This window comes from Struthio camelus, chromosome 2 (genome assembly GCF_040807025.1).
Source record: "Struthio camelus isolate bStrCam1 chromosome 2, bStrCam1.hap1, whole genome shotgun sequence".
Classification (NCBI taxonomy): domain Eukaryota; kingdom Metazoa; phylum Chordata; class Aves; order Struthioniformes; family Struthionidae; genus Struthio; species Struthio camelus.
The window spans coordinates 166,869,436-166,892,436 of NC_090943.1; the positions used below are offsets into that span (position 1 = coordinate 166,869,436).

The window sequence follows — 23,001 nt, forward strand, 5'->3', positions numbered from 1 at the left end:
AACCACTGCTCTGCTGAATTCCTATATCCAACTGTCCTGTGGTCCTATGAGCACATCCACTGCTACTGAGTATCTTAAACTACATACAAAATATTTCCTAAATATCTCAACCATTTACGGAAGACTGGTCTATGTGACCATTTCTGCTTCTGCAGGAACAGTTCCTACCGACTACTTACAAGCATCTTAACTATGTTCAGTTTGGTCAATTCTATAGCAGAAACCTCCCAGAAGAGTCTCTGGGAGGACCATATTCCCCATCCAGAATATTAACTGCTCACACTGAAGGTATGAGCAGTGCCTGCCAGCTGGTCTAGGGGCTGCTTGGGGCAACCTCAACCCACCTAAAATTCCCACCCGGAGATCTCCTAGGCAATAAGTCAAATACTTATAACTGTTACCACCTTCTTTCAGGTTGGTCCATTGTTTCATCTACGCGGAAGACTAGCTGAGGAGTTCCTGGATCACCAGGGAATGAGTGCCTAAGTGCACTGGGTGTGCACACAGGACCAGCTCTGATAGCTGGCTACTCCATAATTATAAGATAAAGTTGAATTTTGCCCTCATATCTTACTTATCCCTAAAATTCATAACTCTTGCTATAGACGTCGAAAAACGTCTTACAAAAAATCTTACAAAGCACAGAACCATAATCTTACTTTCCTGTAGATTCATGTTTCTTGTATTGCAGTTAAGATAGAAACCCCAATGAAAGTTAAGTCTGATGCATCAGGCCATCCACAGAGACAACAAGCAAACACAGATTTACCAAGTGACTATAATGGTTTTAGCTTTCCCTTTCTCCTAACTTTCCGTTGCCTCCCTCCTTTAACTCTGATTCTTATTTCTTCCTGGAAAAGCAGTAGTAAACCCACAGAGAAAATATTCCCTTTTTACATGAACCAGTGCACAAGTATGCATATTGAAGGAAAAGAAGCATTTCTGTTATTTGTATCAGTACTGCGAACATAAAACTTTTGCACGACACGAACCGAGGATGCCTCCTCAATGAACCGGTGGTGGGAGGAGGAGATGTTCTTACCCCAATGGTTGCACATCAAAAAAGCATTTGTCATAAACAGGGTGTGGTATAAATATGCTGAAGTGAACCATGAAAGAAGACCAAAGATGCAGGGGAATGCCATCTTTGGAGCCTTACAGCAATTCCTGCGGCAGAAATGTCGTGGAATCCACAGGAAAAAAAAAAAAAAAAATCCCAATGTTTTAAAATGAAGTAGTTCTAATGAAACTATTTCATGGAAACCTATGAAAAATTCTGGATTTGGGTTGGCTAAGAACATGTGTGTGTATACATATATGTGTATGTGTATATAGTGCATATGTGTCTGTGTGCATAGCAATATGGATATATATGTATATAGACACACACACATATATACACACCTACATATACATATATATTTACTTTACTATTCAGCTACAAAAAAATACAAACTAAAACAACGCCCCCCTCCTCGGTAATTTCCTCAGTCATCTACAGCAAATAACGTCTAGAACCCTGTGCCAGGCTGTGAAAAATTATCGGCAAATCCGAAAGCGTGCCATAGTTCAGAAACAAGACAGTCCACAGTGGCCAAGGTGTGGATGCTGTTCTCTAGTGCGATAGTGTTCCTCGTTAGCCTGATATCCTAAGCAAATAAAGCATATTCAATTAGCAGCCAGCAGTTTGGTGAACACCGAACTTTCTTGAGGGATGGACATGTAAGCCAGCTCCTACAAACCTCATTCCTTTCATATCTCCAGACAGGAAAACAAGACTCTTACGGGAGAAACCATTACGGAAGATTTGGGAAAATTAAGTGTCTTGCATCGAACATAGTGAAACATGAAGTCAAACATGTAAGATAAACAGATTTATCACACTACATTGCACTTTAATATGCATATTCCATTAACTTAATAAATCTTCTTGCTCATATTTATTTGCTAGTCTCCTGTATGATATGATGGTCCATTACCTAAAGCTGTAAAGTTAGTGAAAAATAAAGTCGATATAGTATATTCACCTTTGACTTATGTGATACTAACAACACTAATCCGGAGGTGTCAATAAAGGACACTAGCTTGGAAGAGATTATTGACAATATATGGAACCAGGTTTGCTCGGCCTTTGACTAAATGTGGTATGTAAGCAAAGGTATCTTGATATTTAATAAATATAGGACCTGATCTGGCATATGTTAACTGATAACAGTAAGAGTTACTCTGCTAAAACCACTTGGATGATAATACGGTAGAAAAAATAGCTGAGACTGGAGTCAGAGCCAGTGATAATCTGCACTTCACACAAGATTAGCAGGAAGAGCATAGCAAGGCTGATCAATTATGTTGAAGGTATGTGACTGAAACAGTTGAAATAAAGGAACCACCAGTTTTGGAAAAAAAGCTGTTCTCTGAGCAGGTAGAAGAGAATTACGCTGACCCGCTCTAATGCTTGTGTCTCAGGATTCAATACCTGCAGGATTCTGTCCAGAATACAAGCTGTAGGTTTCTTAATAGCATGTGGCTGAGAAAGAAGGGGCCAGGAAAGTGGGTGGTAGGAAAAAAAAACAAAAAACTATCACTCCAGTAAAGTGAAATTTTTCACAGGTCACATCGATTCCCATTAAAGTGCTTTTCTAGGAGAAAATCTGTTAAAATACCCAGCAAGGTCAAAATGTCTTATTTTGAAACTCTCAGAACAAAGCATTTTGATTTTTCATTTCAAAGAAAACTTTTTGCTGCATTTTTTTTTTAGCCAAGATCATGGTCAGATTTTACATTATATCATACAATTTAAAGGTCCATGGCAAAAGGCTGACTTTCACATGCAGTACTTTTTCTCTCGAGTTTTGTTTTAGGAATATGTCAATTTTTTAAATTTCATTGCAACATAAAATAAGGTTAAATTCTGAAGTCTTGATAGTTTCTCCCAAATCTATTTCCTGCATCACTTTGAAAAATGACCTTTGCATTTGGAGATCAAGTTATATCCTAATATATCATCACCAGCGACTACAGTCATGATGACTCTCTGCATTAAAGCACACATAGGGTTTTCTAGAGAAGTATTTAAACAATTCTGCTCATGATGAATAAGAAGAAAAAAAAAATCTGTTTCCTCCACTTAAGCTCTAGGGTTATACATCACTGAGGGGATAATTAAAGCCATAAAAACATTTCTTTAGCAGTAGATTAAGTACCAGGGAAGATGTCTTATGGAAGTTAGAACAGGAGCCCGACAGTAGGCATACTTCCTCCAAGACGAGCACTGAATCATCTGGCACAAGTTAAGTCTCATTCTTTCATTTCCTTCCATTAGACTTACGTATGAAAACGGCATACGCTAATCTATATCTTCGTCTTGCAGGTATTAAGAGTCTGGTTTAGGGATCATTTGCAACGTACGTAGATATCCTTTGGCTATCAGGTGATATAAGAATGCCAGATCTTTATTTTATGGAACAAACAGTGGCTGATGTCCAGACTTACAGAAATATTTATGCAAAAAAAAGGGCAGCTAATGCAGAAGGGGGTGTATGTATGTATGTGTATTCCCTTCTGTGTGTGTATCGTTATACCTACACACACATATATATGCATACATACATACATATGTATATTTCTATCTATATATACAAACACACATACGCTATAGGTGTATTTATACACATACACATACCCATATATAGACATATATATATGTATACATACGTATCTCTATAGCATAAATTCAGACTTCTTAAATGAAATAACACAGTGGGGACATCAAAGAGGACCTTAGTTCATTGTCCTTTCTGATTAATTGGAGTCCATGCTGTTTACCCACAGATAAGGAAAACAAATCCACTCCTGTTGCTGTGATCAAACAAGGACCCCTGAGCTGAAGAACTGCCGTGTTATTACACATCACTGCAGGCAGCAGGCACAAAACCAGTCAGGTTTTAAAAGGAAACTTGTTAACGTTTCTTTGTCTCTCCCACACGTATGTGTGCACACACAAAGGCATTTTGTTCAGTGGCATAATGAACGAGAAATTGCGTTAGACAGCTGAAAACACCAAAAGTGTTTTGAATAAACTTTTACACGCATCAGTAAAGAAAGGTATGTTCATCTGCTTCTCCAGCTGGGGTATAGGTGTTCTTACGCTATGTGGGCATGCAGATTAGCAGCTGGTACAGGAGTTTTGCTCTTTGCATCCCTGCCATTTGCTGCTCGATGCAGTAAGTAAGTATGTAAATAAAGCTCCCTATATTTTATAGCATCTTAATACTTTTGTTCTAAAAAGATTATAGCTGGTTACACGGGAGGCAGTGACCAAAGATCTAACACTTCTCCTAGTTTGCTCAGATAGGAAGGGTGAGATTAGTATCTAGTAAATCGTACATACTTGGACCGTAAATATCTCCAGCTCAGCCAATCACCCTCGACTCTCCTCTTAGCCCACGGACAGAAAGAGGTGCTTTCAGAGCATAGTTCATCCTCCTCCCCCCCTCCCACCACTAAAAACGTTGATGCTATGATGCATTATTCCCTCAAAATAATGCATCCCTTGCTGATGATACTAAACTGGGAGGAGAGGCTAGAAGACTGTGCTGCCATTCAAAGGGACCTGGACAGGCTGGAGAGGTGGGCAGAGAGGAACCTCATGAAGTTCAACAAAGGCAAGTGCAAGGTCCTGCACCTAGGCAGGAATAATCCCATGCACCAGTACAGGCTGAGGGTTGACCTGTTGGAAAGTAGCTCTGCCGAGAAGGACCTGGGAGTGCTGGTGGACAACACGTTAACCATGAGCCAGCAGTGTGCCCTTGGGGCCAAGAAGGCCGATGGTCTCCTGGGGTGCATTAGGCAGAGTGTTGCCAGCAGGTGGAGGGAGGTGCTCCTTCCCCTCTACTCAGCCCTGGGGAGGCCTCACCTGGAGCACTGGGTCCAGTTCTGGGCTCCCCAGTACAAGAGAGACATGGCACTCCTGGAGAGAGTCCAGCGGAGGGCTACCGAGATGATTAGAGGGCTGGAGCACCTCTCCTCTGAAGAAAGGCTGAGGGAGCTGGGCCTGTTCAGCCTGGAGAGGAGAAGACTGAAGGGGATCTCATCAATGTGTACAAGTATCTGAAGGGAGGGTGTGAAGAGGGTGGGGCCAGGCTCTTCTTCATGGTGCCCAACCAAAGGACAAGGGGCAACGGGCACAAACTACAACACAGGAAGTTCCATCTGAACCTGAGGGAAAACTTCTTCACTGTGAGGGTGACAGAGCATTGGAACAGGTTGCCCAGAGAGGTAGTGGAGTCTCCTTCGCTGGAGATATTCCAAACCCGCCTGGATGTGATCCTGGGCAATATGCTCTAGGTGACCCTGCTTGAGCAGGGAGGTTGGACTAGATGATCTCCAGAGGTCCCTTCCAACCTAAACGATTCTGTGATTCTGTGAAATGCTCCTTGCTTTCCATGGCCCATGTATGGCTTTCCATGGCCCAGGTATGAAGGAATAATATACAAGGAGATCAAATGCAGACATTTACAGCTGGCCACAGAAGTTCCACCTCAATGCTTATTAAACAAAAAAGTAATTCATAAAGTTTTGAATTGTTCTTTCCTAGTGATCTGTGACATTTGAAAGCTTAGAGGTAAAATGAATCCTAATTTTATTAATTTTTGAATATTTCAGCTTTTGGAGCAAGAATCAGGCTTTCATTTTCAACATATATTTATTCCAGCCTGGAAATACTGGAATACCAATTGCAATAAAAACCACACACACAGATTAATAGGCTCTTATTTAATACAGTGATTGTCATTTGTAGAATTTGAGGTGCATCAAAAATAAGTCAGTACCATTTTCTCCGTTTTATAACTGAGGAAACTAAGGCTCAGAAAGATCATACGAGCAATTCTTTCTGAACCAGGTGTGGGCAAAGGAGCAGCACCACAGGGCATCCTGAGTTGCGATAGATACCATCTCTCCTCAAACAGTGCTAATGTTTAGGACATACTGAGCCGGTTTCTGACCACCAGCCCCAGTATGTGCATTAGTCTGGGCCAAGCGCAAGCCTGGGAATCCTCCAACTTGGAGAAAAAGCAAGACCTGAATGGACCTACGGTCAAGGTGAGGAGGTGTATAGGGAAGCGGTTGTCCCACCTTGCTTTGTCCTCACTGTGTTCCCTGTAGCAGGGCATGGCTATGGCTGGTACAAGAACCAACCAAGGATGCTTTGCCAGAGTATCACTTTATTAGGGACGCATAGCCAACATCTTGTCACTCAGCACTGCCAAGGAGCACTGGAGCCAGAGCTTAATTGGATGTATCTTACTTATTGCAACTACATTGTAGAGAGAGAAATAAGAAGAAAAACGAATCTAAAGGCAAGAAAGAAATATCTTATTTGAAGAAAACTGTCACGGAAATGCCTGGAAAACTGCCAAGAAAATATTCCTTACGCGAATTTTAAAGGATGTAGGCCAACATCAGTCTGTTTTAGCTTGGTGCTAATTTTCTGAGCGGGAAGGGATTTCTAACGCGCCTAGGGCTGGAGTAGCCCCGAGGCACGGGCCTGCCAAGGGAGGAGGTAGAAGTGGCCGGGTTACGCAGCCTTCCGTTTACCCCCAGGTGATCCCCCTCCCATACAAGGCCAAGGCCAAAACAGCAGGATTGCTTGAGACCATCCTGCCTGGTTGTGCACTGGCACGTGGTTCAGCATGGATCTGTTGAATGAATTATTTAAAACCAGTTCTCTGGATCATGCTATTTCTCTCATAGTGCTTGGCACAATATGCCATTAAGTACAGTGCCAATATACTGGCATCATACTGCAGGCATCAAGGCATTTCGCTCCGTGACACTTGCTGATGCATAGAGCCAGGGGCAAATGGTCACTCTTAAATGCTCTTTATTTAATGAAAGCAACAGGGAAAACCGTAGCTTCCTATTTAGAAATGCCAGGCTCTATCAAATGCTGCCGCTCACTGCCACAGAGAAGCTGACTGCAGGCCTGAATCTCTGTTCACGTACCGCTATGGGAATAATTGATTTTACAATTCAATGTGTCAAAAAGAAAGTGTAAGGTCAAAAATGTGTTAGGTGTTACTCGGAAAGAGGCTATCTCCTTGTTCACAGTGAAATGAAAGATTTGGAGATTTTTTAGCTTTTCATTTCGTTTTGTTTTATTTTTTCCCCCAAGGCATTCTTAACAGTAATTGCAAATTATTAAATTATTTTGGCTTAACACATCAAAACGTATCATGCAAGCGCCATAACGGACCTCTTAACCCACTACAGATATGAATTAAAACCTCCCTAAAACACATCTGTATATTGTGAAGATAAATAAATTATCATTTAGTGAACTACCTTGCATGGTACAGCAATTTTTTAAGCAGGGAAAGGTAATCTTTAGGATGCAGAGAAGATGTTCCTGTGGAATATCTATTTCATCCTCCTGTGATAAATGCTAACTTCATGGTTTCCACAAAGGACGTGGACTAAACTCAGTGACCCTGACATCCCTGTGTTCCTGTCTCTTATCACAGTGTTTGAGTTCTCCAATTTGTTGGCAAAATGGCATACCAGTGGGCTGCAACATCTAAGAGGAGAACGAGAATGACACCACATCCTCTGCATGTCACTCAGGTTTGAGCAAAAGCCTAAGTCTCCAGTGCACGTGCCCCATAGCTCTTCCATTTGGACTTTCTGAAATCTGGATTTTTTTTTTTTCCCTTCCAAAGTGTTCACTGAATTTAGATGAAGCTGAATCAAGACTGAATATTGCAGTAATCAAACACTGATGATTCCTCTTTTTATGAGGATGCATCATCACTGGCATCAGAGGACAAGGATCACAGCTGTTGTCCTGTTGCTAAACACTTGATCAGACTCAGTGTTCTCATTAAAGAAGCAACCTGTAGCAACTTAGAGCAACCGAACTGGCTTTGTTTATACAATGGATCATCACAACGAAAACTTACCTTAGCCCTAGCGAAACTTCCCAACAAACTGTGCTAGAGTTCACATTGAGGCCTTGAGACAGCAGCACATGAGGCTGCCCTTTTAAATCAAAAGAGCAGCCACCTCACATCCTGCTGCTCTCTTGAATTAAAACTATGCTCAGCTGCAAACTTGTCTATATATGAAGGAAGAATTAATTACTTCAAGCACCGGAGCACTAATTTGCATAGTGTAAAAGATGGATTTTTAATATCACTGTGGTCTGAAAATTTGTTTATTTTGGAGACTAAGTTCCAAATCTAGAGGTAGAGGAAAAGGTGTCAGCAAGAAGTTCTTACGGTGCTTATGACCTGGGTGGAACAGAAATCACACTCAAGTGATCCACAGAAGCAACCTGTGGATCTGAGCCAAAAGGTGAGCTCCTCTGTGCCACCTGTTGACTTTGTACCAGCATTACCTGTAGTCTGAACAGAGGGAAAAAGAGTCCACAGCTACTGAGCGGGGATGTTGGTGATGAAGTGGATACGGATCATGGTCTACAGGAAAGGAAAAATCAGATGAAGACATGAGACTGCATTCCTGCACTGGAAGATGAGTAATAAGAATTGGGAGGAAATGGATTGCTATATTACTCTAAGAGAAGAGTATTCTGCTTCTATATTTCCCCTTTAACAATTGGCATAAGACTGGCAAGTAGAAATAGCGTTTGCTTCTTAGGTAACATTGAGATGAATGTGTTTGAAACTGCTGCAGAGAAAAGATTCAAAGATAAAGACCAGGATCCTCCTGTTCAAAGAGAGGAATATATAAAGAATCAGGTAGGACAGGAGTGCAGAAGGGATGCTAAACAGACTATCATAAAGCAGGTCCCACTCATATGAGATGATGAACTTCCTCAAATTCCTTTCATCTCCATTCCAAGGTTTTGCAGAAAAGACCTTTATCTTTATTAGTTTGACACTCCCACAAGCAAAATCTGAGGACCAGCATTCAAGCCTCACGCAACAGAAAATAAGAGATTTCCCTTTCCTGAGAAACCTAGAATTCAAAGAAGCAGGACAAAAAATAACAATAGGAAGAACAGGACGCAAGAGCATCAAGGCATTTGTCTATATCGCCTATCAAGCTAAAGGCCTGAGCTTTTGCTCTAATCCAGAACAATAATTCCTGCCTATGAACAGGACTTTTATGAATTGCACCCCATGCTTTTCATACTGCTTCACTTTGTGAAGATAACCTTGAATTCTAATCCTCTCCTCTGCTCCCACTGGCTTGGCCTCTGATATGACCTTTACAATCACCATTATCTGAAGATCACTTCCAAGGGGGTCATTTTGCTATGTGATCGCACAGGGTCTCAAAGGAGAGAAGAAAGGAGATGGGATCAGCCATGCACATCCAAATTATTTACTTCAGAGACCTTCCCAGAATTCAGCGTGGAGATTGTCATAATCAGGGCAGTTGTTGCATGCTCGCTCATTAGCTTCATCTCCTCAAATGGAGAAAAAAAATGAGAACAATCATGACACTACTTTCGGTCTGTTCCTAAACTTGGCAAATATAAACATTAGCACCACTGCCAAAGAATTGCTAAAGAGGAAATATTTAGTTGTCATTTTTCAGCGACAAATTATTTCAACCTTTATGGGTTCGTTTTTTAAACAGTCTGACTTTTCGTTACTAAGGTAGATTTTTTTGCTTTATTGTTTCTTTCAGTCTGTTACGCACAGCCACACCTCTACCAAGTAGAGGTCCTATGAGTCATAAAGAGGTGGGAAGCAATCATATCGCTATTGATAGTATTACTACTTTTTATTATTATTTGCAAATGTTCTTGCAGATCTCCCTCTTTCCACTTGGTTCAGACTCAACTTCTCAGTTTTCTCTAAAGTTGTGGGCAAGACAGGCTGTCTGGTAGAGGCTCCGTCAAACTGCATCAGAACAGAAGTCCGTCGAGACTTGCATTTTGCTACTGATCATAGTTAAGTATCAAATAAAGAAAAGAAAACACACACCTAAAACCTGACAGACATGCCTACACCTAAAACCTGACAGACATTCCTTCAAGCAAGGTCGTCTTCGAAAAATGCTCAAATGTTGGCTTCTGCCACAGCCCCCAGAGTTCATGTCCTTTCTGAACAGGTACTGTTGTAATTGTCAGCGCTGTCACTTTTCAAAACTGGGGCAAACCTTTACCAAGTTCATAGGATCACCTTCCGGCAATGAGTTCCATTAGCTAGCTTATGTTCTATAAAACTGAAGAAAAAAAAAATTTTACTGGTTCTAAATATGCTATTTTTCAGCTTAATTGAATTTTGTCCATTCTTGTATTACAAAAAATGATGTCCAAAAGGTCTCTTGCAAGATCCTACTCGAACGGTTCTTGTAAAACCAAATAAAGCAGATCAATTTCCATTCCTTTCCCAGGTATTTTGCTGAAGATAATTTTTGTGGCTCAGACAGTTCCAACGTTCTGATAATTTCAGAGAAATTTTCAAAGTGACCGAATGAGAGCTATAGGATTTTTCTCATAGCTATGTATCAAAATCTGTTCTTTCTGCAATATTACTTCATTTCAACCATTCTCTCCCAAAGAGAATCATTTGTAGCTCCGGCTACAGGCACCTTCCTTCTTGCAAACAATTAGTCTGCATGGGAAATGCTCTGCTTTAGCCTAGCTTGTATTGCTGGTCTCTGTTTTCTTTGACATAGGAGGGCATATGCCTTTTGCTGCCAAGAAATATCTCCATGCCTAAAGTTGTCATTATGCTGCATGGCTGAAGTCCTCACTTACGACACTCCCAAGTAATGACTCATTTATAGCAGTCTGACGTGCCTAAAAACATACATCAAATTGCAAAACCAATTATAAAACAATATTTAGGCCTTTTTCTTAATTCAGAAAACGATAATTTCTATTTTAACACTGAAACAGCAGTAATGATTATTCAGAAACTTTCCTGGGCATGTTACTTTAAGGAAAATTACATTAGTTTGCTACAATTTACTGCAAGGTAACAGGGAACTTTTGAATAGCTGGAGCTGTATAAATTTGCATAAGCATTCTATTTTCACAGGTTCATTTTCCTAGCCCAGTAGATACCTACTGTATTATGCATAGTGCATACACTAGCCCTCAGGTAATTTACACTCAAAGACAATCAAATTTCATAAGCCATGAGTAGCTTACCATTTATTCTGCAGGGCATCATTTTATGTTTTTAAACAAAATATTTCTAGTGGGTTTAGTAGAGGAGAAAAAGGGGTTGGATTGACAGCTCTGGCGAGTCAAACACTATTTATTTACCAGAAAAGCACAATATGCAGAGCAGAAACAGTGCTTTACCACCCCCAGGAACATGACTCAACCCTGTTTTGGAGGAAGCCCACTACGTGGTGAGAGATAATTGAGAGTCCTATTTAGGCCTTCATCTTTGCTTCTGATCAGCCAACTCTATGTCTACTCATGCCAGATAAAGATTATTCCAAGAGAGACCTCACGGATCGCTTCAAGGCCTCACAAAAAGCTGTGAGATGACAATGAGCTTTGGGTAGAGTCATCAGACATATAGTACATCAACTCATCATACACAACTCTTACATATAAAAGAGTTTGGGAAAATCTTGGGGACATCATGCTTGAGGAACAGAGACAGGAGTAAGCTGTTGATCGTATCTGTCTTGCTAGAAGGCAGAGGCTACAGACAGTGATAATGCTCCCTCACACTGCATGACACCTCCAGCTACCCTGGTATGGTATAGTGACTGAGTGCCCAGACAGTGTAAATACACCAAGTCTTATTCAAATGCCATGCTATGAAGTTGGGGATGGCAGAGGTAAATGCTATTGTAGAACTGGACTGACTGGAAGCTGTATTTCTCAAGGCTTATGCCAGTCACATGAGTAGTACAGCTTACATGCAAATTTGCTGCGTCTGGCTTACTCTAGGTAAGCTTTTAGACTCAAATTCTCACCTGGATAGGCGTATGTCTCACCCCCTGAATACTTGCACACATTATGAGTTATGCAAGGAGCTGAAACTATGAGGTTTTAAAAAAATGTTCCCAGTCACAACATATTACGCTTGCACATCCTTCACTTTCCACTAATGTTGGTGTTCTGCTTATGCTAACCCAGTCGTGTTTGCCAGATCTAAAGAGTCTACCATCAAAGAATGGCCGTTATTTTCATCTCATTTCAGACTGATTCTTACCCAGAATTTGAAAACTTCTTCTGTTACAAATTACATGCAGGAAGTTAGGAAATACTGTTAGATGCTAGTTCTACTTCCTCTCACAACCCCTCCTGCCAAACTCAGAAATTAGATTTGCAAAACAAATGAGTCAGCTAGAGCCTAGCATTATGGTGCCAGATGCCATTATGGTGGAGCGCGTACACTTGGAACGCGAACCTTGCAGTCACGTTGGCAATTATAACTAAAGCAGTAGCACAAGTTCTGTTGCAGTATCAGGAATAGTAGGCAGAACACAGTCCAAGTCACATTTCTAAATACATCTAACAGCTGTATTCACCTTTCCCAGCTTTTGCCATCTAGTTATTTAGTGTTAATAAGTTATCAAGGTTCTTTCTAAAGCCTTCTTGACTCAAGTAGGCTATTTAACTTCTGTGCAGCCAAGCACTCCTGTGCCCAGGACTACTCAGACTTAGAAAAAAGAAAAAAATTGAACGCTGAGTTAAATAGGGCAGATAGATTGAAAATACGTTTTGTTTTTTTTTTTCTGATTTTCACTCAAACTTTTTGCCCATGCCTCCTTAAAGCACTACCCAGTTCAAACCAGCAATTGCTTATTTTTTTGCTATACATCAAAATATTCCAGTACAGACTTTAAACATGTCCAATCATTAAGTCCAATCAGCTTCAAAAGTCATTATTCTTGTACTGAAGGGGTTCTTATATTTTCCTTGTCTTGTTCCTGAAGATTCAGAAATACTTTATATTGATTAAACCTTTGACTACTGGCATTCACCTCTGACTGGCAAGACTTTTGAGAATCACAACATAGTGACCCATCTCTAGTCTCTTATCCTTTTTTTTTTTCCCTGTTGGTCAGACTGTTGAAACTTCTCAGGCCCTTGGATAACTTGTGAGTTCCCCATCCCTGAAGCACAGACAGTCATTTGTACACAAGCTGATATCACCAAGGCTGCATTTCTAAGTGTTACTTTCAAGCACTTCATCAAAACTTATAACTCACATCAACTGAAACTGATTCCTGGGTCGCTATGGTTGGCATGGTGGCTTCGAACAGAGACACAAGCTCTTGCTGTCACACAAAGATTTGTTTCCACAAAACAAGACAAAGTGGTAGGAAAAACAGGGATTCTCTTTTCTCATTCCCCAGTCCCCAAGCTGCTGTCTGGGACAGTTGCCAACAGCAGAGTTAGCTTCCAGATGATGGATCTCAACTGTGCTGTTGTTGGCATCTGTGCTCCCGTTGGAAAGGCCGTCAGCTCAGAAACTGTGGGAGTTGATTAGGTCTCCTTTCAAGAACCCTCTTACCATCAGTCAGTGGGAATTATTGTAGTGTTCTTTAGGGCATATAAGGATAATTTTTCAACAAAGTACAACCAGGAAAAAAATAAAACTAATCATAGAGCGCTATATCAAAAGGTAGGGAGCAGCCAAGTTCACTGCCCAAAGCAAAGAGTTGAAATGCTGTTCCTGCTGTGTCTGCTCTCCACTTATAGACAGAAAAAGAAACAAGCATTTGTTCAAAACCTCCTCCTATAAACTTCCTTAAAATCAATGCTGAAATCTGTAGACAGGCAAACCTTTAATAGGAAGAATGTCAGTCAAATGAATGACAGTACAAGCTACATAATGGATTTTGGCCCCAAAGTGAGAAATTGCAGTGATGGGAGCCAAAGAAGTTCTTCAGTATATACTTTTAATGGTAGATTTGAAAGAGAAGTAAATTCTCCATGTGGAGTCTGCCTTTTAATCACTCTACTCACAACTACTCTAAATTAGCTGTACAAAATTTTATTTCAGTTGTACATATCTAGGCGTGATTGACTCTTTCACAGTGAGATGCAGAGAAACAGATTTTCAAAGAGAATTTGGCAGTCTGATTCTTCAATACATATGCATTGCAGAACAGCAGCACAAAGCAGATATGAAAAGTGAAATTTCTTATGCAAACTCCACTGATTTTCAGGAAGGAACCAATTATCAGTACAATGTGAACAATGCTTAAGGATTTCCTGCAGGAGCAGAGTCCATCACTATCCTGGTCTGTAAAAGAATCTCACAGGAATCTTCAGGTAATTTCAAGACATTTGCACTGGACACCCAGGGTGAGAGTACTACGTTTTTTCAACATCATATTTTAGGCTTAATCTCAATTTAACCTCAGTTTTGAACTCTGCCATCATGGTGATCTACAAGCACCAGATCAAAGATTAAGAGCTACAGACAAGAAATGTGCCAACGGTTGGTTAAAGAAGCCTGCTAATGCCACGTTACTAGTTACCGTGTTTTCTGCTACATCAAGGAAATCATTTACAGTTCTTCGCAAAGATCAGCCATTTATCTCTGGGCAATTCCAAATTAAAAACTTCATCAGTTGTTATCACAAATGATGTCCTGCACATACTGATTAAATATATATGTCAATATATCTGATAAAAGTGGTGTATTGGCTCTCTTAATATTTTAGAGTAATTATGTGTTGGACATCTGCTGGGGTCCCAATCACAACGGATAACAATTTGCATGACCAGTACACTGAAAGAGTCCTGTTTCTTTAAAACTACCAACTGCAAATACATGCTCACAAATAAAATAGGTACTTTACATGCCAGACTCCCACCAAGGCAGAGAAGCCTGAGACCAAAAATAAAACCATTTAAATGTAAAATTAACAATCAGGCCTGAAATTCTGATGTAAACTGCACTTTTGAAGTTGGGATTGGTTACATGAACTAAATCCAAATCAAACTTATGCTAGCTATTTTAAATATTCAAGTTTTTTTTATGAATAAAATCAAAATCCTAACTATGCCTTAAGTTTATAAAAGATCAGACTGTTTCTAAAACACATCTCTTGAAACACAGTTAATAAAGAAGAAAAAAAAAAAAAAAAGGCTTGATAGGTTCCTAGTCATATAGACATATCAGGCTCCTTTTTATGCAGCAGGAGATACAGCCCTATCTAATTTCAAAGGGAAACATAGTTTTAAAGAGAAAAGGAGAAAAATGCACAGTACTTTTCCTTTAAAAGGAAAAAAAGCTGAGTTTTGCAAAGTTTTAGTCCTTCAGTAAAGCTAACACTGTCTTCCTTTCCTTTACTTCCTCTCCTGTCTCCCATTCCCCTTCCCTCTCCTCTTCCCCTTCTTTTTCTCGCCTTCCTTCACTTCTCTCTTTCTCTCCCTCTTTATTTTTCTCCCCCTCTTCTCTCCCTTTGTCTTTCTCTCTCTCTTTCTCTATCTTTTCCTCGTATTGTCTTATTTTAGGGTCAATACATACCAGATGCCCTGAAAAAAGGAACAATGAAACAAAGTTAGAAAGATGGTTGCTGAGCAGATAAGTATAAAAAGAGAAAACAGGAAACTCTAAGTAACATTCCTATGTCTGCAGGGGATTGAAGCTTGCAGCTATGTATTCCTCTTCTCCCAGCTACCCAGGGCCTTCAGGGTGTACTACAACTCCCATGGTGGATCTCGCGCAGGCTGTTCTCTGGTGCACAACTGTCTTTGACCAAGAGCTGAAAAAGTGATGTATCATGGGAAAGTATGGCCACCTAAAGCCTCAGCTGTAGAAAAGAACAGAAGAATAAAGCACCGATGTGCGACATGGCAATGCGAGCTTGAATCATATTTTGGGTGTTGGGCCGAAATAGATTAGGTTTGTCTTATGTTGCTGGGAAGGTTAAAAATTTAGTGAATTGTCTATGCGAAAGAACTCTTCGATGCAGTTTTGTGTGAAAGACGATCTTAGCCCCTGTATTAAACCATGGATAAACTTTAAGTCTATTGTAATAGTTATATGAATGCTACGCAGGAGAACACTTCTTATCATACACCAGTGCCTTATTAATGGGAAACCATATGACTAATTAATTTGATTAGTTAGAAGTCATTATTTCTGTTAATCAAATGGAAATAAGATTACTGTGAGTACAGCTTACTAATAACCTGCGGTATGTCATTGACTCAACTTGATTATAACACAGCAGGCATATGATACACAATATTACAGAAATCATTAAAAGAGCCTGAAAACAATGTATGCAGAGGAGTGTATGGTACAGAGTAAGGTCTATAACCTAAAAGGTCGGTGTGCCGGTTTAGCGTTCAGCTTTGCCAACAGCCTCTTCTGTTTCTTTCTAAATGTAGGATCTCTCTATATTTTTCAGTGCTCAGCTTTTATGGCTGCTGCGCTCACCTGAAAGTGTGAGCCAGATAGACGTGCAATACAGCGCTTGTGCCATCTGAAACGTTTTCTTGAACCTCCTCAGAGGGGAAAGCAGTCTGCGAGTCCCTGTCGGGAATTCAGATGCCCATAAGAGAAGCCAGCCATACACAGCTCATGGGTCTGTATCATCTAGCTACTCCAAGCCTACCACCGACATGACCCTGCTCTGAACATTTTGTTAACCTACAGAGATATATGTTCCCCATGAATATTGGCTATAAGGTGAAGAGAGCTTGGGAAAGTATTAGCACATTTTCTTATTCTTCAGATTGTTTTCTATTGCTTTCTTGACTGCAAAAGCAACTTCCTTCATGTTATCTAACAACAAAAGGCACTAATCAATAAGAAATAGCTATGATGTCTTTATCTTTGCTTGAAATGAAAAGTGCAGCATAGCAGAGAAGTGAAATCACTTTGTCCTGCAGTGTATCCTTGTTTTAAGAAAGCTTTTCTATATAGCTAGATGGAAAATATTAGGGAAGGAGGGAGGGAGAAAATGAGGAAAGGAGGAAAGGAAGATCCTTGCTTGATGCGTAGGTAACTGGAAAAAGAATGGGAGGCATAACAAAAGTCCACCAAGACTGTAATAGCAGGATAGGCTATTATAACTACTCTCCTAAGCTGAGAAATGAGGAAACTGCCAGTGGTGTTGAGAGGTCACTTGGGGAAAGCTAAGGAAATTAGACTTGTACAGTCCAAAGCTGATGACATTTAATTAGTCTCTGCATTGAAAAGTTAGAAATGCAGAACAAGGAGCCTTCAAGATCTATCACCAAGCACTGGCACCTCAGCAGCCCAAAACCAGAGGATTAGCACAGTAAGTGGCAAGCGAAGCTGATGATTGATACGCACTTTCTTTAGAAATGAAGGCAATCACTTGCATTTTCAGGAAGGAAAAAGCAAATTGAGTGCATAAACTAGCTGAGAACTTCTACAGTCATTTAATGGGCCTACTCAGACAATGAGCTTGCTAATTAAAGAAGCAAAAGGGGATATATGACATAGGGATGCTATGCCAATGTAGAAGTATCTTCTTCTTAGATTCTTCGTATCTAAGACATTACTGGAAGACATGACCTTGTGGTATTAACACCAGATTTTAGTGCAGTTCTGGCTTTCCTGAGGGCTTAACACTGTTTTTAGTTCAGCCAGTACTCTGCTGAAGCTACATGTTCAAATCTTGTCTGAACAGTGTAACTAGTCATCTACTGTGTGTATAACACTAGAGAGAACATTTTCTTTCGTGACCATGTTCCTATTTCTTCTTCATGACTTTAGAGAATCTATACTGAACCTATGAATTTGGTCAAGTCAGTAAGTGCCTCAAATATAGCAAAACACCCATTTGCATGGGAATTTTAAGTTATGCAGCTCCTAGACTTGAGGAAGAGGGGTATACAGGAACAATTAAGAATTCCTAACCATTATAGGTTTCCACTCAAATGGAAGTATTCCAGAAAAATAGTTTGGCTGCGGCTGGAAGAGAAACAGCTCTTTCCAGTTTACCCACAGTAGCTAAACCTCAATTACTATAAAATCCCATCAGAAAAAGAAGGGAGACAAACAAGCAGAAACATATAGATGCAAAGGAATTGAACGAGCCAAAGCTCACAGAGAAAATAATATCCATAATTTCCTCATAGAGGAAATGTCATAATTTCCCCATGAAATCAGAGAGTAATTTTGGTGAGAGTGAAAAGATGTAAGGATCATACAGAAAAGAGTGAGCTGGAAAAACTAGGAAGTGACTAGCCTTGGCATGCCTGAACGAACTGGCAAAACTCAGAGAGTTTCAAGAGGGCGTACAGATGTCAAATTCAGGTGTTTGCAGCTAAATGAACCAACGTGCAACTCTTGTTCTTCTGGTTAAAAAGTCTCATCTTCTGTGCGCAAAGATGATTAAGCTTAGACATTTATCTGCAAACTTCATCTTTTACGTACAACAACAGTTACATGCCTTCAAAGGTTAACAGAACAGCTCAGATAGAACAGAAAGAGTAGAAATATGGGGACAGTGTCATTTTCCCCAGGATTACATGTCATTTTCCCCAGGATTACATGGAACTGGACCAGCAGATTCAGTTCCCTCCAAAGACATGAGACAGAGGACATCTGCCCTCTGTCTGAGGAGAGATGCATCTTAAGAGCTTAACACTGAAGACTTCCCAGATCAAGAAAAACAGAGAAATGTACAAAAGCAGCAGAGGAGTCTAAGCTCAGCTGTCTAGGGATGGAAAAAAAAAATACAAGATAGACTATCATTAACTATTTTACAGCATTATGAGGCAGTAAAAGAGAAATCTCCAAAATCTCTTCAATCTTTTTTCCCATATCCTGCTGCCTAGTGAATCTTTGTCTGCCTTAAAAGACAAGATATGTTAATTGTTTTAGCCTAGACCTTAATCAGTAGCTTCAAATCAGGACAGCCTACCAACAAACAGTGTTGAGGTATATCTTGAGCTAAGGTATCTAGCAGGGAGCTAACTTGGACATGAAGTAGGCAAGACCTAACCTAAAGATACATAAGGTGAGGAGAGAGATCTGAGCTTTCTGTGGAATGAAAACCAATCCATTCTCAGGGCCACTGATGGTAATTGCAAAATTCACAAAGTCTGGACACATCTATATCATAGCTGAAGTTGTGTTTAAAAAAAATCACGTTCAAACAACCTGGAAAGAAATCTAAAAAATTGTAAAGGAAAGTAAACTTGACCCAGAAATAGTTTTACTCCTCTTCCTTCAACCCTTATGCCCCTATGCAAACTCCCATAAAAAACAGCATTCAGTCATTAACCCTTCAGCTGGCGTTATGCCTACCTCCACAGTAGTTTCTTTCCTAGCTCCTAGTTTGTATTTTACATTAAACCAGGGGAAATAGTCTTCATTCATTATCATACTTCATGGAAACCACGTGCAAAGCACCCTCACAATCTATTCAATTAAAATGTTCCGATCAATAACAGATGTCATGGCGAATACAGGTTTCCAAAGCTAAGCAAATGCAAATTTGACTGCACAGAGGTGGAATGTCCAGAAATATAACACAGAGGTGTTATATTTCTGACTGTTTGGTGTGTAACATTCCGATTACCTACAGTATAACAGAGTGCTAAAGCGGGTTCATGATAGAGTGCTTTCACTTTACCTTTTAACAGGTCACCTGCTAGGATAATAATTATACTACCATTTCAAAAAAAAAAGAAATCATGGCCTCTAATCAAACAAGAACAATCAACAGGAATGAGTAGAAAATAGTGTTTGCAGCTGAGGAAAACATGTGGGAAGGAAATAAAGTTTCCTAGTCAACATCAGACTAAGCATTTTCCATGAAGAATGAAAGAAAAAATGGGAATGGAGAGTGAGTCATTCCACTTGTCTTCATAGGATAGAGACTTGCCAAGAAGATAATGAAGCGTAGGCAATACTCTCCAAAGAAGTCTTTCTGTCTTTTGTGATATACAGAGAGATACAGAGATTAGTCTCCTAAGATGAATACTTAAATTAGTTATTTAAATTTATATGATGTGGCTGTCTACCGAGGAGGCAGAGAACGAAGTCAGTTTGTTTGCCAGCAGCATACAACAACCCGATGGTCAGGACAGTAGCCTCAGGCCAAACATTCTCTCACAGTCTGGGTTAATTCCCTGATAATTGTTCTGCACCAGTCTGTCTAGGCCAATGTATTTTTAATATTTATGTAAAACTGAACAGTTTCAATGGGAAAGGTTGAGGAAAGCTGAGGGTAGCATGTTAATCAGGATCCTTGAATCAGGGCTTTGTACCATTTTGTTAATTCCAGGATTCTGGGTTGAGTTTCTAGATCTTAGAACATTTTTTTGACAAAGAACACTTCAAAGCTAGTACTTTCCTACAAAAAAAAAAAAGAATTCAATTAATCAGTATTTTCCAAACAAACAACTTTGTACTAAAAATTGCACAACAAGCCTTGCTTATCACCTGCAGTAAGTAGTAAGATCAAAGGCATGCACAAACTGTGGGACGTGCCTTGAGTAAGGCAATGTGCATAACACCCTTTCACCAACACGCACAATACTCGTTCCTTACTGCTTCAGGTACAGTCCTGCCCAGGTTTCCTTCTTGCTGCCAGTTTTGACCTACTGCTAATTACAACATCTGTTATAACGAACGACTCATCTCCTCCGACTGGTGGACATAAGACCTGAAAGCAAGGATCTTCAAATGAGTAATTAATCTCACCCTAAAGCAGGCTCCTGGTCAGGTGAAGCCAAGCCTGAAAGTGTCATTGGCAATCAGGGGACTGACTATCCGTGTATCCTGAACACTTCTCTGGATGGATGGCATAGCTGGGAGCTGAAAACCCAGGATTTGTGTATCCAAGTGTCAGGCAGTTCATACAGAAAGGTTTGAAGGCTTCTTCAGATAAACTCTCTGTACTAGCAACACAATCCAGGGGACATTCTTGCTCAGATAATGCTGACACTCTGTAGGACCAAATGGATGAAAATATCATTATCTGCCCTCCTTACCTCTGAAGAAGTGGGTTTGCAGTAGCCAGCTCCAAAGACTAGATTCTCTAATGACATACTGGACTGGTCTGGTCCTGTCTCCAGGTTGCCTTTACCAAGCCATGATCCTTTCCCTGGACGAGCAAAACTAAAGGAAGAGAAAATGAAAATCATCACAACAGCATTGTTACAAAGGCACCATTGCTCTCCCAAGTGCTATTTCTTTCCTTAACCAGATGTATGGGCTTTTTTTTCTTTTTCAGACTGACACCGCAAGTCAGCATGCCGTATTTCCCATCCAAACTGGACAGTGTGCAGAACCTACTAGATAAAATGATGCAAATGCAGTTTTCTTCCTTGGCATTCAGTCTAATGACTTGGGTGTTATCTTTCATCTAGACCTTTCTTTGCTATCTTATAGATTTCTTCCAACATAAGATCTGACAAGTACAATCTTTCCATCCATCCACATAGATAAAATTCCTATCCAAGTTCCTATCAGCTTGCATCTTGATTAATGCAGCATCTTTATCTCCAGCTTTAACCATGTCATCTTTTCTCTTTGAATTCCTCATAACCTGTCTTTACTATCAATATCTTTTATAACTCATCACAGTCTTTTATTGCAGATTCAGTTCCCACTTGTGACTAGCCCATGACATCAGCCTCTACTGTCAAAATGATAAGACTTCAGCCCAAAACCTGCCTGTGCTATTGCTGGGGGATCCACACGTCTGGGTGGTGTTCTCCCACACCCCTGTGCAAAGTGACTTCACTGTTCTTCAAATCATTCCTCAAAAACCTGACAGAGTTTAAGTTGCTTTCGTGCTGAGGTCATTACCTCTCAGCGCAGACCATTATGGCCTCGGTGTTCTTTTCTGACTGTACCCATTTATCTTACTGCATGAACCCATTAGGAGTGTAAGATTTCATTTGGAGTTTATTCAGCATCAAGCACGCTGGAGTCCTGATTCATAGCCAGGACTCTTATTCTGGATTAATCTGACCAAATGTCTACATCCAAGTTAATGATATAGGCTGCCTTTATAATCACCAGAGAGGAATAGGCATTTCCATGGTGTGAGTCATCTCTTTCTGAAGTACTCATATAAAACAGGTCAGAGGAGTGTCACCTTCAAAGTGCTTATTTCTTACTGCAGAGCATAAAGAGAGCCTAGGGTGACTACCTCGCAGTCAACTAAAGTTAGGTGAGACAAACCCTACTGTGATAGTTCCTGTGATAGTGTGTGTAGTATGTAAGCTGCAACAAGGTTTAGAGAGAGAAATCGGGCTACTTGTGGTGAATACAATGAGCCGAATAACTGAGCGCAAGTACTGATACAAGCAACCATGAGTGGTCTTAACAAGCAGGTAGGCTAAGGTGGAACTAAAAAAAAAAATGAATCACAGAGAAGAAAAGAAATACATTTGCTTTTCATATTCAGTGCAGAGGTAAAGCCACAGAGTTTAGCGCTAGAGCATTCAGACTGGGATCTCCACCCACAGGCTCCTTATGCTCACCATCCAAGCAACCCAAAGCCCCTCCTGCCCAGGAGTCCCGGTCTCCTCGGAAAAACAAAATCTTCCACGCTGAGGGGCACAAAAGACATTTTAAAACCAGGAAGAACCAACGGCCACTCAGAAGGGTCATTCAGAGCTGCCAAAATTTTCTAAACCGGGATCATTCCCCTACACAGATGTGTGTTATGTGGCTGTGCCAGCTCCTATCAGCCCTAATTCACGGGTAACTGCAGTTTACTGAGTAGTTAAGGACAGACCAGAGTGCTGGCTACTGTACTGAAGGACAGAACAAAAATAAGGATGCATGCACAAGGAGACAAGACAGAACAAGGAATACGTGTTATCGTCCAAATAACAGATGATGTTCTGATGTGCATGGAAACTCAGCAACGTGTGCAACATTAAAAAATGAATCTCCAGCACAGTCAAGAGCTGGACCAATGTCAGCAGGTTAACCACAAATACCTGCTTCTTCCCTAAGACAAAACTGCTGTTTATTATATATCCCCCAGCATTCATTTGGTTGACGAAGACGACAACCCCTAAGGAAAACAACAGCGTAGAACACCTCTGCATATGTCTGGTCTTGTTTGTGTGCATAGTAATTGATGTGATCC

At 40.4% G+C, this 23,001-nt stretch overlaps 1 protein-coding gene across 2 annotated transcripts in view; it reads right to left on the reverse strand.

Annotated features, from left to right (window-relative positions):
• The window catches only part of FAM135B (family with sequence similarity 135 member B), a 223,940-nt gene that overhangs the window by 54,768 nt on the left and 146,171 nt on the right, over positions 1-23,001 (reverse strand). For both annotated transcript variants that reach the window (XM_068933385.1, XM_068933386.1), the window contains exon 7: positions 20,885-21,011. In XM_068933385.1, coding sequence (XP_068789486.1) covers positions 20,885-21,011 — 127 coding nt within the window. The remainder of the gene's footprint in view (positions 1-20,884; positions 21,012-23,001) is intronic.